The following is a 16,641-nucleotide window of genomic DNA, read 5'->3' as shown; positions in this document are numbered from 1 at the left end:
TTTTTATTGTGGGTGGTCCCGGCTACGTTTTTCAGTCTTCAATTTGTGTCTAGAAGAGGTACAATATATTAGGATGTTTTAAACGGATATGTGTAAAATGTTTTTGTTATAGCCATATTCAATATTCAAGAACAGAAATTATTTTTTCCTTTTTATAACTGTATACAAGGCAGCCTAATACAAAATGTAAATTGGCTGCAAACCAGATTCTCTGGTCTAGCTTTCTTTTTTTTAACAGTCAACTTTATTTGAGAACACAAAAGAAACAATCTGACCATGTTATACTTTTTGGGAAAGCTTATTTTATACAGCTAATATTTAAATAACAGATTAACATTGGAAGTGCCGGCAAAGCATTTGACTCAAATAACTTATAAGACCACAAAACACCAGCATTTTAGAAGTTACATTTTTTTGTAAAACAACACATTAGTAAGTCTCTCTTCTTTGTACCAAAATACAGTTTCCAAACAATAAAAATAAAAATACTTTTATTCTTTTCTTATAACAGGCAATATCATGAAGATAAAACTGCAGCATCAATATAATCTCAGTTATCAGTGAAAGTATTTAGAACCAACATATTATTACACTATTTTTTTTCTTGTTAAAACACTGCAAAGAAGGAATGTGTGTTTTTCAGCGGACTATAATTTGAAGGTTGTGGTAGAAGTGTTCGACGTAATAGCTGTTTCTGATTATCTGCTCTAACAAAACAATGTAAAGTACAGGTAGGCCGAGCCTCTGAAAGGGTTAAAAAAATAAAGTACAATTTATTACAAGGTCTTTAAACATTCAGCATAACACATACTTTGCAAGGTGTATGTATTTCTTAGTAATACTGCACCATGTTTTGGTAGTTGATACTTTTTGTTTAAAGTAGAAGGTAACTTTTGATCATGTAGCTAACAAAATAGGAGTATTTGAATGGCTTTCCGTTCCTTCCCTATGTGTATGTAGCAATAAATATGTCAGTGGAATAGCAAGAAGTGTGCCATGGGCCTTAAAGTGGAGAAAATGCTGCCTCTGCTCTTCGAGTTGAATAGTAAGATACAGGCTTTATTGTTGTGCAATGGGCCCATCACCCCAATTGCTCTGGTACCACTGAGGCTGCTGCATTAATAATAGCTAAACCCCTGACATATGTCAATGAACGTACTGAATGCTGGCTCACATGGCGTGAAAGAAAGCACAGGATATCACAATATCTTTCACCATAGGAGTAATGATAGACCCTTTTGATGATGGAACAGACAGAATGAATGTCTTTGGTATAGCCATGTAATATAGTATTTATACATCTTTGGTCAAGCCACATAACTTATTGTGGAAATAACAGAATGCATTCTCCACCATTACAATTAAGGCCATTACACTGCTTTGGTACTCTCTGAACACGTGGCTTGACATCACCTACATGTCCACCATTTGATGAAGAGTCAAAATCTTACATGATAGACCTATAAGTTGCATCAGACAAGATTATTTTAGCCTATCCCTTAAAAAAGGAGGAGCTTTAAGATTGCATGTGTCACACTGGAAAATAACCGAGGATATACAGGCTGATATATTCTCAATGAAGACATGCACATTATATAAATATATGAATGAATATTTTCTATTTCATAATACCATACCAAGACGAACAATCACATCTAGGTTCCTACAGTGTCTCTCTTGGGGAAGTCGAAACCGGTGTTGCGATGATAAAGCGTAACCCTCCGGCAGCTTCTATTAGGGCCTTGTCGCGTGCAATTGTCACCATGGACACGCTGCCCTGCTTGCTTTGCACAAGTGTAAACCAACATGGAAGAACAACAGACGAGGCAAACTGTCTGAGTTTGCATAGAGCATGTTACTACACCATTCACTCTGTTAGTTTCGCATTTCAAGATAAGGAGCTAATTTTAGAAGTTGTATTCCAAACAATTTATGCAGCTGGTAATAAAATGTCTAATTGATATTCAGAGGGCTAGGAACATGAAATATAGGCAGCGAAGGCACAGCTTAAAACAAGAAGAAAGATATTTAACATCCTATTAAATAAATAATTTAAAAAAGAAAGGCACGAAAAGAGAATACACAGGCATACCATACAATTTGTTTTGTTAGAACAGCTTTAAATGTGTTTATGTTGCATAATCCCATCCATTCTCCCACAATGCCATGCCAGAAACTCCCTTATTGCGCCACACGATCCAAGCGCTTCCAGTACATGCTTGCGTGTCTGTCTGTTCCCTGGATCACTGGGGCCTGAAAGAGCAGTTGAGGGCTTTGATATGAGTTAGTATTCCATAAATAACTTCCCCAAAGATTCTTCTGAAGTTTGTCTCTCGCGCCCCCTACATTCCTGCACAGGATACAAAAATAATAGTCGTTCACGTTGCGAACACCTTCCATCTCAGTCGCCGCACCCCCGGTCTGCATTATTGGAGGACACAGAGCGAAGTCAGATTTGCTCCTGTGCCGACCGTGAGTTCAAACAGACAGTCAGTCAGTTGTATGCACTGTTCCTTTGCAGTTCACTGTATGGCGGCTCCGGGAGCAGATCAACAGCTTCTCTTGGCAAAAGACCCTGCAGTTCCCCTGCGGCCCCACACACAGTTCCTTCATCTAGTATAAACGTCTGTCGATCTGCATCGGAAGAAAATGAGCGGAGGTGTTTTTCCGTTTTGTTTTCTGTCCTCGCTTGGGTTTTCCCTTCCCATTTAAGGCTACAAACATTTGCCTTTGCTTGTGCCTCCATTTGTAGGAGGCGTATGTGTTGTATTTGTTTTCCTCCATCCGTTCCTTCAGCTCACAGTCTGTGGTAAATTCTCTCTGAGGAAAAAAAATATATACATCGAGTAAATATGCCATCTGCACGCAAACCACAATTTAGAAACACGCAGGTAATCCAACCATTGCAAACAGAAACTATCATGGCGTCGATTCATAAGGTAAGGGACAGCTGCGACAGTAGGGTTACATCCCTATCTTTCATATCTTTCAAATTACTGAAGTGTAAATGTGCATTTCAGTGTATGAGGAGAGCTCCAGTAAACAAAACTGTATTTTGTCAAGAGTGTGAACTCATTGTTCTGTTCCTGGAACCAATGCAATAGAACAGAGGTTTTAAAATGGTTTTGCTCTGAGCCCCATGATATTTTGAAATCAAGCCTATCGCCAGGAGTGGCAGATCTCAGCATAGGAGGTTATTTCAGGGGAATCTATTCTGAAGTTAAAAACAAAATCCCCTTACTGCATTCCCCTCTCTTCCTTCTCTCTGAGGCCCAAGCAAGGTGTGTCCTTTCCCTCCCTCTGAACATTTTTTCATGGCCTAAATCAACACGGGGCAGCAAAGGTGAACCAGGCCCTAATGCAACAGGGGACAGCAAAGGTGAACCAAGCATAATGCAACACGGGACAGCAAAGGTGAACCAGGCCATCATGCAACAAGGGGCAGCAAAGGTGAACCAGGCCCTAATGCAACAGGGGACAGCAAAGGTGAACCAAGCCATAATGCAACACGGGACAGCAAAGGTGAACAAGACCAGAATGCAACACGGGACAGCAAAGGTGAACCAGGCCATAATGCAACACGGGGCAGCAAAGGTGAGCCAGGCCATAATGCAACACGGGACAGCAAAGGTGAACCAAGCCATAATGCAACACGGGACAGCAAAGGTGAACCAGGCCATAATGCAACACGGGGCAGCAAAAGTGAACCAGGCCCGAATGCAACACGGGACAGCAAAGGTGAACCAGGCCATAATGCAACACGGGACAGCAAAGGTGAACCAAGCCATAATGCAACACGGGACAGCAAAGGTGAACCAGGCCATAATGCAACACGGGGCAGCAAAGGTGAACCAAGCCATAATGCAACACGGGACAGCAAAGGTGAACCAGGCCATCATGCAACAAGGGACAGCAAAGGTAAACCAAGCCCTAATGCAACACGGGACAGCAAAGGTGAACCAGGCCATAATGCAACACGGGAAAGCAAAGGTGAACCAGGCCCTAATGCAACACGGGACAGCAAAGGTGAACCAAGCCATAATGCAACACGGGACAGCAAAGGTGAACCAGGCCCGAATGCAACACGGGACAGCAAAGGTGAACCAGGCCATAATGCAACACGGGGCAGCAAAGGTGAACCAGGCCATAATGCAACACGGGACAGCAAAGGTGAACCAGGCCATAATGCAACACGGGGCAGCAAAGGTGAACCAGGCCATAATGCAACACGGGGCAGCGAAGGTGAACCAAGCCATAATGCAACACGGGACAGCAAAGGTGAACCAGGCCATAATGCAACATGTGACAGCAAAGGTGAACCAGGCCATAATGCAACACGGGGCAGCGAAGGTGAACCAAGCCATAATGCAACACGGGACAGCAAAGGTGAACCAGGCCATAATGCAACATGGGACAGCAAAGGTGAACCAGGCCCTAATGCAATACTGGACAGCAAAGGTGAACCAGGCCATAATGCAACACGGGAAAGCAAAGGTGAACCAGACCCTAATGCAACACGGGACAGCAAAGGTGAACCAGGCCCTAATGCAAGCAAGGAAGGACAGTAAAACTGTCATAATTTGGGTTTAGTTGCCCTTCTCACCTCGGGGCCCAGATGCCACTGCACATGCAGAACAAATGATACCTAAAACTTTGCGAAGCAGGCTGTCTCCTCTGCGGCCATCACTCAAATACCCAGCCGCGGTGCGTCCATTGGGGCGTAGGGGCGTAGCCCCACCAGCCCCAGACCCGCGACTGCCGTATGGAAAAATAAGTAAAATAAATGTTTTTACATTTACAGTATTTACCTACTTAGCACGGTCGATATTTATCCGGCGCCGCCGGGCAGCACCCGACTGAATCGGGAGTGCGCGGGGGGGCGGGCTGCCGGGCTGGTGACGTGATTGACACATGACACTGTGTGAGTCTTCCTCTTCCCGCATGTATGCTTCGGGCAGCAACTTGCCCGAGCATGCGCACATTAAAGCCAGCCAGGGCCCCATTAGCTAGTAGGGGGGGGGGGGGAGGGTGCAGGTTAAGGTTTATGCTGGCGGCGACAGGGCGAGCAGTTAGTGTGCCCTCCAAGCCAATCCTGGCGCTGCATGTAGCGCCAGGATTGGCCGGTCACCGCGCAGCACAGCGATTGGCCATTTGCGGCGCGCGGCGCTGCAGTGTCGTATCCGGTTCGGTAACGGTCGTTCACTCGCGTCGCGGACTCGCCTCGTGGACCTCGCTCGTCGTGGTGTGTGGAGTGGTGCACTGGTGCTGGCTGGCGTGTGGATTCAGGTACGGCAGGTATGGGGACGTGCCAGTCTGATGTTTCCGACTGCTTTTCAGCGTTTCACCCTATGTGCCAGCAAGGACACAGGGTAAGTTTTCTTTAGAACATGGGCAGCCGTCGAAGTGGAGCTGCAGCAGGGTTCGAGTGCTGCACCAACAGCCGTGTTTCTTGCATCAGCGACTGGCAGGAACCCAATGACCTCTCTGTTCAAACAAGGAACTTCATGTGTGAGTGTGCAAGTCACGCACAAGTTGTCCCCAGTGCTTCTGTAAACTGCTCTCTGTCTCCGGTGCTGCCATAAACTGCTCTCTGTCCGCGGTGTTTCTATAAACTGCTCTCTGTCCCCGGTCCTTCGATAAACTGCCCTCTGCCCCCGGACGGTGCTTCTACAAACTGCTCTCTATCCCCGGAGCTTCCATAAACTGCCCTCTGTCCCCGATGCTTATATAAACTCCTCTGATGACCCCGGTGCTGCCATAAACTGCTGTCTCCGGTGCTGCCATAAACTGCTGTCTGTCCCCAGTGTTTCTATAAACTGCTCTCTGTCCCCGGTCCTTCCATAAACTGCCCTCTGCCCCCGGTGCTTCCACAAACTGCGCTCTATCCCCGGTGCTTCTATAAATTGCTCTCTATCCCTGGTGCTTCCATAAACTGCTCTCTGTCACCAGTGGTTCTACAAAGTGCTCTCTGTCGCCGGTGCTTCTATAAACTGCTCTCTGTCCCCAGTGCTTCAACAAACTGCTCTCTATCCAGGGTGCTTCCATTAACTGCTCTCTGTCCCCAGTGCTTCTATAAACTGCCCTCTGTCCCTGGTGCTTCTATAAACTGCTCTCTGTCCTCTGTGGTGATCCAAAGTGCCTTGTTCCACCACTGCCGCCCCTGTTTCTGCAGGATACCTGGAGCAGGCTGCTGTCTAACCCAGGTTCTGCTGCAGGCTACACTATGTGGCCTCAGAATCTCTCCCTCTGCTGTTACAGATTGCTCTCTGCCTTTCTACTCTCTCCCTCTGCAGGCTGCTTTCTGCCTTCCTTTGTGCGGGATATTCATCCCCCCATGTTGCTCTCCCAGTACCAGGGGCCACCTGTTTATCACATACCCTAACTCCATTCCTAGGCGTTAATGTGACAACCCTAATGCATTCTGGGTGTTGTAGTCTTTCATTGCTTCAAGTTCCACTGTACTTATTCATGTAAAACAAATTATAGCAACGATTTGAATGTGAAAAGTCCAGGACTGAATGAGCTGGAGAGATGTGGCCACCCTAGTTGCTTCCCTCTGTCTCAATATCTCTGCTGAATGCTATTAAACCCCTGTGGGCCCTTCTCTGGCTGTTTGACCTCTCTCACATGATGCATGCCACACACGCACTGAGCTCAATGCTGCTCCTGTGTGCTGCTCTCTGCCCTTTTCTACTACAGCACACTGTTATCTGCCTCTGTGCTGCTACAAGAGTGCTATCCTGCAAGCTTCTGCTTGTAGTACCTGTCCTGCACCTGCTGCTCCCAACACTCACCCGAGGCTTCACTTGTGCTGCTGAATCCCTTATCTGCTCGTGTGCTGCCGCCTTGTGTCATCTGCCCTTGTTCTGAGACACTCACTCGGAGCTGCACCTCTGGTACAGGAGGTTGCTCGTCGCCTCTTACTGCAAGTCCCTGTCCTTGAAATGCTCCACCCATGTCATAAGGATTCTTGAGTTCACCAGTTGCTTGCATCAGTAGCGCATCAAGTCCAGTAGTTCTATATCTTTTGCAGTTTGTGGAGTGGATCCCATTATATGAGGACCACAAGTCCCAGAATGGATAAGCTCCTCACGCAGATCACTCTTAATGCCCTGCTGTGGGTGCCACTGTACTGCTGCAGTGCCCGCTTCTCTCTGCCCCCTGGGCTGCAGCAGGTTGCTGTCTGACACAGCACTGATGCACCTCTGCTTAGTATTTTTGTTGAAACCCGCTGTCTGCACGGTGCTGTTGCATGCAGCCTCTCCCCTGTGCAGCCCGTTCTGTTTTGAACTGCTGAACCCTGATATCTACCCTCCACTCATGCAGGCTGTCGGATGGCTACTGCATTGTAATTGCATTTATATAGCTCTTACCCCTGAGGAGGCGTTGAAGCGCGTTACTACCCCTCTCACATATCCCCTACTGCTGTGTGATGCTCTCTGCCGTGCTGTGATCTGGCTCATCTCCCCTGTGGCACCGACCTGGGGGTGGGCTTGTGCAGATGCATGCTGCACCCAGTCCTCTACCCCAGTGCTGTTGTAGGCTCTGCCCTTGTGCGCCCCGCTGTGACACTCACCTGGGGCTGTCTCCGTGCTGTCTGCCCCTTCCCTGCATGCAGGAGGCGGCTCCCTGCCCCAGTGCTGCTGCAAGCTGATCTGTGCCTTGTGCTGCTGCTGCTGCAGGATGCTCTCTGCACTGTGCTCCTGCATGCAGGCTGCTCTCTGCCCTGCCCCTCCCCCGTGCAGACCCTTCCCCTGTGCCCTTCCTGCACATAAACAATCAGTAAAACAATGACGTTTTGCAAGTTCTATGTGTGCTAATGCAGCACACTTAGAAGTTGAAAAACACCATTTCTGATTGTTTACATGCAGGAAGGGTTACTTCCTGCACATAAACAATCTCCCCACGACACAGGCATCCTTGCACCATGGTGCAAATGTGCCTGTGCAGGCGTATGGCAGCAGTTTGTGCGCCAGCACAGGGGGAAGCACAGAGATGCAACATATTGTTGTAAATATGTCGCATCCCTGTGCTTCGAAAGTGACTCAGTGCGGCGCAGCCAAATGGCTTGCGACACACAGTCAATTTTCTTGCAAATCTGCCCCATGGAGACAATGATTCATACGTGTAAATCAGTGTATAGAAAATGTTACATAAGGCAAATGCGACTACAGGGTGTAGGATTCACATGTTATTCATACTGGTAGGCATTTTTAAAGAGTGCTTGGTCTGGAGAAGCACAAACTCAGGATTCAGAACATAACAGTGGTTAGCATTGACTTTAACAATAAAAATGTATTTCCACCCAAATAAACCTTTTTAGCAGGATTAGGATAATGAAAGACTTGAAACAAACATATGTTTCTAACTTGTATCATGCAGCTTGCAAGCAGCTCTTTGATGACAGTTTATAGGTCACTGTGCTAGATTACGGTTGTCACTTATGAACTGCACAGTAACAAAAGAATCTGTGACTAAAGCAGTAACCCACTAACCTAGGCACATAAAAAATGTTTTTCAAAATGCATGGTACACGTTCTTTGCAGTAGGCATATTAACCCTCTGTGCTACATTAGATAAGTCAAAGCTGCCACTTGACACAACTCTCATCTCTCTCCAGCAGGTACATTAATCACCGACGTAATCTTGACACTTTTATTGTTGCTGGAAAACTGCTGATTCTACAAGGAACATTTTTGTGCTTTTAAAATTACTGCCTGAGGACCCCCCTGGGAATGTGACCACAGTTTGGGAAACACTGCTTTATACCATTTATATTTGGGGTACTTGCGTGGACCTATGTGAAGTGTGTGTACAAAGTTCAGCTCAACCAGAATCACGGTAACAGCGCATTGCGCTGCCTCTTTTATATTCAGTATATTGTAAGACTGTTTTTCTTCCCCCGCCTTTCCTTGTTTTGTTTCCCTGTTTTCCCCTTGCTTGCCATTCGTTACTCTAGAGTCTTATTCAGTATGTTGTAAGACTGTTTTTCTTCCCCCGCCTTTCCTTGTTTTGTTTCCCTGTTTTCCCCTTGCGTGCCATTCGTTACTCTAGAGTCTAATAGAGTCGGAAGGCCGTAGGGGAAGACTGTGGACTTTTCTTCAAGTTCCTGACGCTCCTGCGGAACGAGCCTGGCAACCATTACACTGCTGTGCAACTTCTTCTACTCTTAGAGCTGAGATTTCCATGAGTCTTATAGTCTGAATTCAGCACCTGAGCATAATAGGACAGAATGTATGAAGCTCTGTGGTAATACTGAATAAGCAGCTACCTATGTTATGCCATCTATTAATGTAATAACTGCACTTTCACAATTGCTTTATTAACCTTCCTGCTTTCTCAAATTTGCTTGAAAATGCACGATTTTTCTTCTTTTTTTTCAAAATTTTCTTGGGGGGGGTTATCCCCCCAAACCCCCCTTTTGGGGTTCGGGCTCGCTCGCTGCGCTCGCTCGCTACGGTGCTGTATGCTAATTCGTTTGCGCCCCACCACTTTAAAATCTCACCCACCGCCCCTGCAAATACCTGAGGCACAAAGCAGGTTATCTACTCTTTTATGTTAACAAAAAGATGGACTATCACTTTTAAGCCTGAAACCCAAAGCAGGCTATCAACTACTTTGTGCTATAAAAAGAGGGAAACAGCCCCACATTTCACCAGTTACTTGGGCCTCGCCTGTGCCGCAAGGGTGACCTGGACTACAATTCAAGCAAGAAAAATGGGCCCGGTTTCATTTTTGCTAATAAAACAGACATCATTTGAGTGGCATTGCCCCTCATACTCTGACCATAGTGCCACTGCTCTTGCTGTATTATTGGCAGTGATGGTCCTTTTAAAAATGATATCCAATGTCCCCCCGCCTTCATCATGGCACCACTTTGAGGAACCTGTCTCTGTCCATGTTTAAACAAATAAATTAACTCCCACATAGCACCCTCTCCCCTGGGCAATCTCTTTGATGCTAGGCATAGATCTCACTCTTCCTCTTTCTCCCAGAACAAGGCGCTGGGTCTGAATGAGATCCTGCTGGTCCTCTCCCTGCTACTATCCCCTTCAACTCACCTGAACGGACATTTGAACAGAGGTCGAAGTGAGGGGACCAACATGCCCAGTTTGTATACTTTTTATTAAAAAACAACAATCCCTTAGCAGTTAATGCAGACATTGAGTTACCTCCGGGTGAAAAAGAAGGGAAGGCGGGTTGGAGAGGGTTTGGGTGTTTTCTGTGCTGGGATAGAGAGCTAAGGAAGACACAGGCCAGCTCACCAGGGCACTGGCTTCCTGAAAGAAACGGAAATGTGTGCATTTGATTAATCACCAAATGCAAAGGCTGCTAGGGAGCCAGTATAGGCATAGTGGAATAAGTCACTTGGATTTTTATGGTGACTTTGAAAGGTAATGTAAGGGCGTTTTACACTGAGTTCTGGAAAGCGTACTTTTAATGGACACATACAAATATTTGCACTAGGTACAGCCTATTTATTAATAAAATACATACCTTGAAAGCACTTTTATCTTAAACATTAAGGGTTTGATGTATTGAAGGGTTTTTCCCATTCTGTGTCCATGGAAAAATGTGTTAGTACATATAGGCCTATATGATTTTGTGGCAACCTATTTTATACTGTGTGTAAAATAGTTTTAAAATTCTGACTTACATATTGACAGTGAATTTTGTTACATGGTGGCATCTTGCAGCACCATAAATACAAAAGCCACTATTCCCCACTACGCCAATATGAATTCGCTTCTGTGACTCTCACACATACAAGATCTGCAGTGATCGCATCACTGCTCCTGTGTTGTCAAACATCTTTTCAAGTATATTATAAAAGCATTTATCATAACCATGCACAATTTATACCTGACTCACCAAGTGTGAAAGGGTAAACGTGCATTATACTACTGGCCACATTATGCATAGCGCAGATGTACTTTTGAGCTTAGTTCATGCCAACAGGGATGATTGGCACAAGAGGTTTAGGGGTCACAGCTAAAGTTTCCTGCCTATATCCCAATGCAATAGGGCTATATGTACAAGATCCAGGTGTCATCTGGTATGTTGCTTCTGTACTCTATGTGAGCAACTATGTTGCCTTAATGTGCGGTACCTCTGATAATGACCGTTCCCAAAGAGGTGTTAGAGAGGCCACCAAGGAAATCCTATGCAAATGTAATATGCATATCTGTAAAGCAAATGTTAACCACATTAGACTGAGTAACTGGTTCATTGCAATCCAACTCAATTGTACTTTATCGATGTAGGGGCTGATTACGGTGTATCGGGGACTGGGACCGCCCGACGTGCTGTTGGCAGTCCCAGAGTAGGCATTACAATGTGACTGCCACCACGGTGGTCGCAATGTATACATTTTACATTGTGGCAGGTGCTGCAGCACCCACCGCAATGAAAAAACGGGACATGTTACATATTCCCAGCACTATGTGGCAGGCACCATGTCCCTTTCTGCCAGCCTTTTCATGGCTGGTAACCTTCAATGAAACGGCTGGCGGAAAGGGACATCATAATCCCTACGGCGGTGCCTGGTAGGCACCGGCAGCATTGTAGGGACTACGGGCCCCTCCGCCGCACCGGTGGGCTCAAGGAGCCCGTCGGATGTGTGGCAGTTGGTCTTTAAGACCGCCACACATCAGCCCGCCATCATAATGTGGCGAGCAGTAAAGTTAGTTACGATGGCGGGGAGACCGCCACCGACAGCCTGTCGGTGACAGTCTCCCTGCCATTGTAATCAGCCCCGTAGTAAGGATTAAAGGCTGAGCGAGCTTTCCAGGATTGGAACCTGTGACTATGACATCAAGCACGTATTGCTAGAGTAGATGCATTAATTCCTTGAGCTAACAATGCTGTGAGATCATCCACACGTTCATAATTAAGTAGACACTTAGAACCAAGTGTAAGTTAATTTCCCTCTTTCATCAGATCTGGTATTACATTGATTCCCTGAGATATAGTTTTTTTCAATTCTTTTCTAAATCCCTTCACTTTTCTAGTGGATGTGTACGAACAATACATCTATTATAGGTAACACTTTAAAGTGAAAAGAAAAACATAATGAAATATAAAACTTGCTTTGAATGTACTATCCCTTGTAATGCAAACTCTACTATGCAGATGTATGCAGAATCAGAAATAGGCAACTGGTTATTTGTTTGCAAATACATTAGCTTACACACGTTTCTTCAGACCTGCAGAAAGTTGCAGATGCAAGAGTCAGAATATTTTTTGAATGAAAAGGAGAAGTGTAACATACTGCCCTGCTAGAAGTTAATTAACATGTGGCTTACATTTTTTTTTTTTTTTTTTAATGAGGACAAGAATGTTTATGTTATAAGGAGACATTCTGATTTAGTTTTTAATGTTTCACCGTCTTTATATTGATAAAAAAGCAGGAAATTGCCTATATAGTGTACACAAAATGAACTACAAATATATCCAAATTCACCATCTAAATAAATAGGTAATGTTTAAAACCAAAATCTAAACATTCAGATGAGACGTATTGCTTATTTCTATGGAATGACGTATTAAGAATTAATGATCACTGTTTGCAAATTTTGCTAAGAAAACAAGTCTTGGTTCTGAGCCAGCACAGGGACTTTTAGCATACTATGCAAAGTTTGAATTCTCGCCCCACTTGCCTGATCTATGGTCACATTTGCTACTTTTAGAGTTAGCCTTGTGCTACATCGAATTCTCCTCTAATAACCTTATTGCGAGATATTGAAAAATGACTTGTGTCAATTCTCACTGCGGCAGAAAAGTATACCCTATTTCAAAGATGCTGACTTGGAGGCACTGTCCAAGCTTTGATTTTCACTATCAATCACAACATCCACTTGACTATCTCCAGTCAATTTTGTCCTCCATACCCCTTCATTATTCATACAAGGCACCAAATAATGAAGATATACAACTTTGTCTATGAAGAAACTCTACTTGCCACCCATAGAAGTCTGCACCACCTTCAAAACATTTGCCTCACATTCAAGGCAATGGCTGCTAATGCTCCACACTAATTCGCTGTAACACACACCATCTTGTGAGGGGACATTACCACATTTTCAAGTTGTGTGCCAGGGCTATGAAGTTTTAGATTAGTCTTTTCGCCAGTATGGCACTGCCAGTTGGGCCAGATTAAAAGGCGCCTTCATGAACCACAGAACCAAAACAAAATGAAAAATACCCACAAACTGTCTCTTTCAAGGTGGCACATCTGACCATGCCAGACTGCCCGAAAGGCTATGCCTGCACTGGGACTATGGATCAAAACCTTGCCACAGATCAGGCTGATCTTCCCTTTCTCCGCTACATAAATTACCTCAGTGCTCCTATCTTCAAGAATCACCTCATCCACCATTGTTAATGAGTCTTGAATTTCTAAATAAGCCATGGCCCATCTCAGAAAACACCTCTCCCTATTCTAAATAATCCTGATTTGTCCTCTTTCCCCACTATTATGTCCACTGCTTCTCGGCTACGTTTGCTATATAGTTATAATTAGGTCATTAAACTATAATAGGCAAATTTTAGTATATATATCAATAGGCTGTTGGCCTCCCTCTGTTCCTATCCTATATATAGGACATGTGCTAGCATAAGAAAACAAAAACTGGAATTTGCCTATTACAGTTTAGTGAACTAACTATAACTTGCATCTCTGTCATACACTGCTTATTAGAATCAAAGTAGCTGGGGTGTAAGAGGTATAAAAAGCGCACATATAGTATTCACACTAGAAATTAGTTAAGAGACAAAATAATATGGTGCATCCAGAAAAGGGAGAGAAAACACCCTAATCTCTCCAAGGCTCAATCATAAGATTGATTACAACATTCACAATTTTTTCGGAGCACACGTCACCAAAATAATCAAGAACATTCTTTACAGAATAATACAAATGGATACATTTATTTTCTTATTCTTCTTCTTGTTTAATTTCATAAATCTTCCAATTCCTTGTGCCAGCGCGTTTCGTCGTCAACGGCATTAAGCCTACGACTTTCTCAAGGCTGGAAGTAACATAGAATGCAATTTTGTAATGATAAATAAAATACACTTTTCATAAGATCGACCCAAAATATTTACACCCAGTGCAAAGGGCTAGTCAAATGAACTGATTTGTGACAGTATAAAGTATACAAAGTAACATTTAAGAAATAATTAGAGAATAAGTAGAGAAATGACTGGTTAAATACATTAGCATCTGCAAAGATCAAAGATAAAATTGCTTAATTAGTATCTATCGGTTGTAAAAATATGTCCACAAACTGTGACCTAAGACAAGGATTCGTATTTTGGATATTTAAAATTCATTTTGTAGATAATCTATACTACTACAAATTACCTTAATCAAGGTAAGATTTATCTTGGAAAGTATGGTCATTCGTGATCAAAACAGACACCATGAAAGATCATTGCCTTATCCATTAAGCAATTTTATCTTTGATCTTTACAGATTCAGCTTTGAATAGGATCTTAAAGGTACTTTCTGACTTTTGATATTGTGATCTAATGACACAAGGGTTATATACTCATAATATGCACATTATGGAATCTCAGGGTTGTACTTTGAGTATCACGATATCACTATAATAAGAAATGCCATATATTAAGGAGGCTGATATTCATTTTCATAATTTGAATTGGATGCGAATGTATTTAACCAGTCATTTCTCTACTTATTCTCTAATTATTTCTTAAATGTTACTTTGTATACATTATACTGTCACAAATCAGTTCATTTAACTAGCCCTTTGCACTGGTGTAAATATTTTGGGTTTTCTCGATCTTATGAAAAGTGTATTTTATTTATCATTACAAAATTGCATTCTATGTTACTTCCAGCCTTGAGAAAGTCGTAGGCGTAATGCCGTTGACGACGAAACGCGGTGGCACAAGGAATTGGAAGATTTATGAAATTAAACAAGAAGAAGAAAATAAATGTATCCATTTGTATTATTCTGTAAAGAATGTTCTTGAGTATTTTGGTGACGTGTGCTCCGAGAAAATTGTGAATACACTGCTTACTATCTCTCATAGCAGAGAAGTGCTGGCAAAATACGTGATGTGGTATTATTGTTATTATTAGCGACTTGTAAAGCGCATGGATACCTAGACAAGGTTTCCTAGAGCTAGCCTCCTCACTAAAACAAGGGCAATCAACCAGTTACATTACATTATAAAGATGGAAACAGCAAAGTCTTAAACTGCTTCTGAAAACTGTGAGCGATTTGCAGACTCTCAGTGAATGTGGCAAGTCATTCCAAAGTTTAAGGCCGAGTTACGCAAATGCCCAGAAACCCTGTCTAAACTTCCTAATCCTATGAATCATTGCCAGGTTCTGATGGCTTGATCGAAGAGCACAGTTTGGAAAGTATCCAGACACCAATGGTCTCAGATACAATGGCCCTGTATTAGCAAGGCACTTGTGAATGTCTTAAATTGGACGCGCTGCTCAGTAGGCAACCAGTGCACAGTGTGAAGCAAACTGGCTGTGGAGGTGAGTCTGGGTAGATGAAGAAGTAAACGGCCTGCCACGATTTGAACAATTTGGAGCCATTAGAGCTAAGTTTTGCAAAACACAGCTATGAGACACTGCTGTAGTCCTGCCTGGAAATCACCAGGGCCATGTACTACTGTTCATTGGGCAGGGATCAGAAGACATGCCAAGATCTTCTTTAGCCTTTTGAGGATACCGAAACACGAACCAGCCACTTTATTTAGCTGGTGACTCATGGACAGCTTGACATCTAGCCATATTCCCAAACTTTTTACCACCTGAACTGGGGAGGGGATAATTCCCATGGTAGATGGCCAAAGATGAGGACCCCAAAAATGGGGGTGGTTTCTCACTAGCAAAACCTCTGTCTTGTACCAATTAAGTTTCAGCGAATTGATGTTCATACAGGCTGAAACTTAGGCAAGGCAGGTATTAGGGGCTTCAGCATTTCGGTTATCCTTGGTGGATATGGATACCACAATTTGCGTGTCATCAGCGTACGAAAAAATTGTAAGACCATGGGACTCCACAATGTCAGCAAGAGGCCTTACATATAGATTGAACAAACGTGTGGTAAGGGTGGAACCCTGAGGTACCTCCGAGGCTAGATGTGATTCGGACCTGTATTGATGTGAATGTACCTGAAATGTACTATTAAACAGGAAAGATCTTAGCCACGACAAGGTAGTGCCCCATGCTTTCCAGTCTGCAACGCAGAGTGGAATGATTCACTGTGCCAAATGCGGCACTGAGACAGAAGAATCTGTGCCGGCGAACTGCCTGAATCAAATTGGCCTCAGAGATATTCCATGACACCAAAGAGGGCATATTCAGTGCTGTAGCCAGCCCTGAAGTTTGAGTGCGATGGGTGCAATATCCCATCTAGCTCAGTATCAGAAGTAAGTAGCCGATTGACATGTTTTTCCAACACCTTTGCTAGGGTAGGCAAGAGTGAAATAGGCCTATAGTTTGATCATAAAAGAGGGTCAAGATTGGACTTTTTGCGTAAAGTTGCGACTAGTGCCCTTTTCCACTCTGCTGCCCGTCAAAGAGACATTCAGAAGCTGGGTGAGTTGTTCCAAAATTGGCATGGCCAACTTACCCAGTGCCAAAGGGGGGCA

General features: G+C 44.0%; 1 protein-coding gene across 1 annotated transcript in view; it reads right to left on the bottom strand.

Moving 5' to 3' along the window:
* Positions 1–285: 285 nt before the first annotated feature.
* Positions 286–16,641, bottom strand: part of FGF10 (fibroblast growth factor 10) — a 335,947-nt gene continuing 319,591 nt past the window's right edge. Inside the window, exon 3 of the mRNA XM_085631220.1 lies at positions 286–2,820. Within this exon, the coding sequence (XP_085487346.1) occupies positions 2,614–2,820 (207 nt within the window). The 3' untranslated portion in view covers positions 286–2,613. The remainder of the gene's footprint in view (positions 2,821–16,641) is intronic.

The sequence above is a fragment of the Triturus cristatus genome, chromosome 2_1 (assembly GCF_964204655.1).
Source record: "Triturus cristatus chromosome 2_1, aTriCri1.1, whole genome shotgun sequence".
NCBI classification, from domain to species: domain Eukaryota; kingdom Metazoa; phylum Chordata; class Amphibia; order Caudata; family Salamandridae; genus Triturus; species Triturus cristatus.
This window is presented reverse-complemented; position numbering and strand designations above follow the sequence as displayed.